Source organism: Buceros rhinoceros, unplaced genomic scaffold (genome assembly GCF_000710305.1).
Source record: "Buceros rhinoceros silvestris isolate BGI_N320 unplaced genomic scaffold, ASM71030v1 scaffold14677, whole genome shotgun sequence".
NCBI lineage: Eukaryota > Metazoa > Chordata > Aves > Bucerotiformes > Bucerotidae > Buceros > Buceros rhinoceros.
The window spans coordinates 1,853-6,121 of NW_010422852.1; the positions used below are offsets into that span (position 1 = coordinate 1,853).

A 4,269-nucleotide genomic window follows, 5' to 3' on the forward strand; every position below is an offset into this window, starting at 1 on the left:
TTTGCTCACGCTATGGTCAAAAGAGGCTGTGATTCAGCTGAGATGAGGATTTCGGACATATGAAACATGCTCAAGAACCTTACAACTTTTGCTAAGAGAATTAGTAACATCTGCAGATCTGCTTGTAATTACTTCTTTCCACTACTACAACTTTCAATGTACTGCCGTGTGGGTTTCCATTGCTCCACGACGAGGGAAACGTCACTCTGGCTCGATCCCATCTTCCGAACAGGAAATCCAAGCTCTGAAGTGACTGGTGAAATGGAGCAATGATGTAGTTCAGTACTTGCTTTATGCAGTCTGAGAGAATGGTTACAAATTCCTTTAACACTATAAAATGGCAAGTGCACAAGGTAATTTAAACTGCTCTGCCATAATTATACGTTATGGAGTTGACATTTTGGTATAATCAATGGCATAGAAGTCCCAAAGGAAAATCTTAAATAGTCAGTTCATAAAATATCACTTTAAAACACACGATACACACTGTAAGAGCCCTAATTTATCACAGCGCTACGGGAGCTGTGCCTGCAGTAACAGAGCCAGGAAACGGCGTGCAGGAAGAGCAATCAAGGTTGGGGTGTCAACAGAGGCACCAGATGCCACTTCATCTTCTTCCCATCCATTTCTAAAGTAATTTTAAAATATCATTGAAAGGCAGCACTTGCATAGTGACAGTTCACTGCAAAGACTTCCACGAAAAGAAACCAAGAAGTTAAACAATGTACAATACCCCCTACCCCCCTACAGACAGAAAGAACACAAAGACATGACAAATAAAGGTTTGTAACAGGTTTTACTGGTAGAAAAGCAACCTTTTAGCATCATTTCACAATAAAAAGGTAAGATCTGTTTGGTGTGTAACTCAGAATGCCACAGGTAAAGCACACTGTGGGGTTAGCTGGGAAGCTCACTCTCTTCCAGTACTGCGGTTTCAGGATCTTCTGCTCCCGGATCGCTAGCCGGAGCTAGCTGTGCCTTGGTCAGTGGGTGGTGAGCAACTGTGTCGCATATTACTCATTTGTATTTTTATACGTTGAAATGCGTTCGGAAAAATCAAACCCAGGACTGATTCCTCACTACATAATAACAGCTCCACCACATCACTGAAACAAATGGCAGCTCGTACGTCAACTATCTGCCCCATCGTTCTACTCCCCCTTATATTAAAAAAAAAGGAAAAAAATTGCTTGATATAGAAAATTGTTCCATCCTCTTGCTGCTGCATTCACACAACTTCTTTATCCGGTTTCCTTATCCAGGTATTGAATTGCAAAGTGAATGGTTACTTATCGTGGGGCTTCGTCACCATCTTCAGTGCTAATCTTCCCACCATGAGCAAACTGCATAGGAGGGAAAAAACAGAGAATTAAACAGTAACACTAATAGTTTGTCAATTCTTTTTCAAATACTTCCCATGTAACTGGTGCGTGGAAACAAAGAAGATACACAAAACACGATTCACTCCATCTCAGTTTAATTAAGCAAATTAAAAAAAAAAATCACACATAGAAGGTTAAAAAAAAAAAGTATATTGTGCTGTACCTGACACCGGCAATTAGCCCTGCGGGCATGAATTTTCTAGAGTTGTAAAATCTTGTTCCCATGACGGCAGTCAGTGTTCCAGATGTAACTGCAATGAGAAATTATACAGCCCAGTCAGCAGAGGTGCGTGTGAGAGAGCAGAGATGCCACAATTCAAAACTAACAGAACAAGAGAAGTGGCAGCATCACGTTAAAAGTAAACCAGGGTTTTTTCTTGTAATGGGCAAAAGGAGTCAATAAACTCTTTGAACTTTGGAATGCCTCAGTATGTGAGGCGTAAACATTCCAAATGAAGTTCTAGCAAGACAGTGCACTCCACATGCGTCTCAAATTGGTCAACATGTGCTGCTTTGGAGACTAGAAATAATCTACAGTCATCGCCAATCTCAGCCATGGCATCCTTCCCCTCCAACCTCACCCTCAGTATTGTCCCTGACATCTAACAGTCTCACCTAAGCAGGTATGTAAAACGCCTGGACCAAGTCGAATACACAAGAATGAACTAAAATACTTCAGTATTCAAATACCTCAAGCTCTAATCTGCAGCCAGTCTTCAAAACGTGCGCATCTCACTAAATGTCCTTTTGTCTAAGATAGCACTAGCACACACCTCCTCCAAAAACAGCGTGAAGGGGCCTCGCAAAAAACTCCGTATGCTCCTGAATTCCACAGGTGTAGTTGTCTCTTGCACGGGGAAAATGGCTTGTCTCGCTCTGGTTAAGCTCACCGTATTCGCCGTTTATTCCAGTTATTTAGGCTTGAACGCGCACCACCTCTGACCCATCCAGTAGCTGCAGAAGTGGACAATGCTGAAGGGGAGAGAAATGCTGGGCCTCCTCCCTTCGCTTCTGCCTTTGGTCACATACCGAAGGGCTTGATGCTACGTCACCGCTTCAGTGAATAAATAAATGCTTCGGCCAGCGGCAGCGCTTTAAGAGCTGAGCAGTGACTCTCCACAGCTGGCTTCTCAAAGGCAGGGAGAAGGGAAGCTCCAGTTTGGAGAAGAAGGAAGGAAACACTGCATTACTGAAGCTTGTTCGCTTCTCTGTTAAATTTCCCCAGGTGTGCAACGCCACATATTTGTCACGTGTCTAAAAAAAAGCCAATCACAGTCTCTACTATTTTCAATAATGCAGTAACAAAAAAACCTGCCAGGGGTATGGGCAGCCTGCAGGGGAAAATCACTCTTCCTGGAACGCTCCTGCCTCCTGCGGGATGCTGAAGGAGATCCAGCCAAAAAGAGGAAGCAGAGAGGTCAGACATCAATTTGCCAGCACTTCCCTCGTACTATGATCCTTCAGACCTGCCAGTACGAGACGTGTGGTGGCAGCCACCAAAAGGATTACATAAAACTCACAAGAATGTGAGATAAAACAGCCTAACAAGTGTCAGGCATCGGCTGAGCTACAGGAATTATCTATGTGTGTTTTCTCACCCCACTTCAAGTGCAACTTAGCGAATGAGGGAAGTTCAAGTGACGTTATTTGCAACTGGTGTGAACTTTAGTCGGGCACAGGTTAAGGTGACAGGTGATAAGTGCCCTAACTGGAGTGCAGCCCTGAGCTCTACATGGTAAATGAAAACCAAAAACCAGAACAGAAACATGAAAATTGCATTTTGGAGATTCTCACCATCCTACACATAAGTTTTTAAACACAAAATGCTGATTTGATTTTTATTTTGCTGAAGGATATGAAATAACGGTATTTGGGTGGATTATTTTTTAAACCACTTAAGTTTCACTTTATCCTAACACACATTTGCCTTCTCAACTTGTAGGTTTTTTTGATGTTCAGAAGACAAACTCTAAGGATAAATAACAGATATTTTCCTCTCCTGTTGCCGAGAGGGAACAAAAATGTAACTTTGAACTACCTCCACCACCACCCAAAGTGCTTTATAATTCTGGCAGAAGGGATGCAGGAATGTAGTAAGAGATCACCGAGCAAGACACCCCAAGACAAGCAGTTTTTAATACGCATTTTCAATACATTCTTTAAAAAACAATTAAGTAAACCTAACAGGTCATGGTAAGCATCCTGTTATTTTAGGGTAAATATAATCCCTTCTCATTACAATTTTAAACGACTTACTCAGAGAAATCCAAATGTTACTTGGATTCTGTGAGAGCTGATAGGCACCCAGCCCGGCCAAGCTCCCAAAGAAAAGGCCAGCAGCGAGCGATGGGATGCTACCTGAATAAGCGAAAGAAAATGCATTTATTAGAAGCTCAGGAATAAACCTGCTCATCAGCTTATCTGGTTTGCAAAACACCAATAATAATAACAACAACAACAACAACAACAACGGGCTTTCAAAGCAGATTAGAGAGGGGGTTTTTTTAAGATAAGAAGACCATGCAATTTGCACCAAGAGACGCGTTCAGATACTCTTGCAAAAGATACAACTAGCATTAGTAAAACAAAGATCTCCTCTGAGGGTTGCAGGAGAATCGCATGTTGCTACCAGAAAACAATTGTTTTTCAGTCATCAACAAAGCAGCTGTAACATCACTTCAGGTCCTGTTTTCGGTATAAAAAGCAAGAGATAAAGACAACAGAAAGCACCAGATACTCTTGCATGCACGCAAGGAAAAGATGCACACTCTAGTAAGTGGCTGTCCTGCACAGAATTCAGTTTAGCAACCAACACGTAGCTGCAATTCTTTCCACCAGCCTGGGAGCCAAGAAAAAGCCAAGGCATCCTTGAATTCTACCTCCAGGA

General features: G+C 42.4%; 1 protein-coding gene across 1 annotated transcript; it reads right to left on the reverse strand.

The window, feature by feature from the left end:
• Nucleotides 1–1,285: 1,285 nt before the first annotated feature.
• LOC104488333 (transmembrane protein 14C-like) lies at nt 1,286–3,803 on the reverse strand (the record flags this gene model as incomplete). Its single annotated transcript, XM_010140208.1, has 3 exons — nt 1,286–1,343; nt 1,546–1,633; nt 3,639–3,803. Coding segments are annotated over 3 exons (311 nt in total), but the record flags the coding sequence as incomplete, so codon positions are not given.
• Nucleotides 3,804–4,269: the final 466 nt, after the last annotated feature.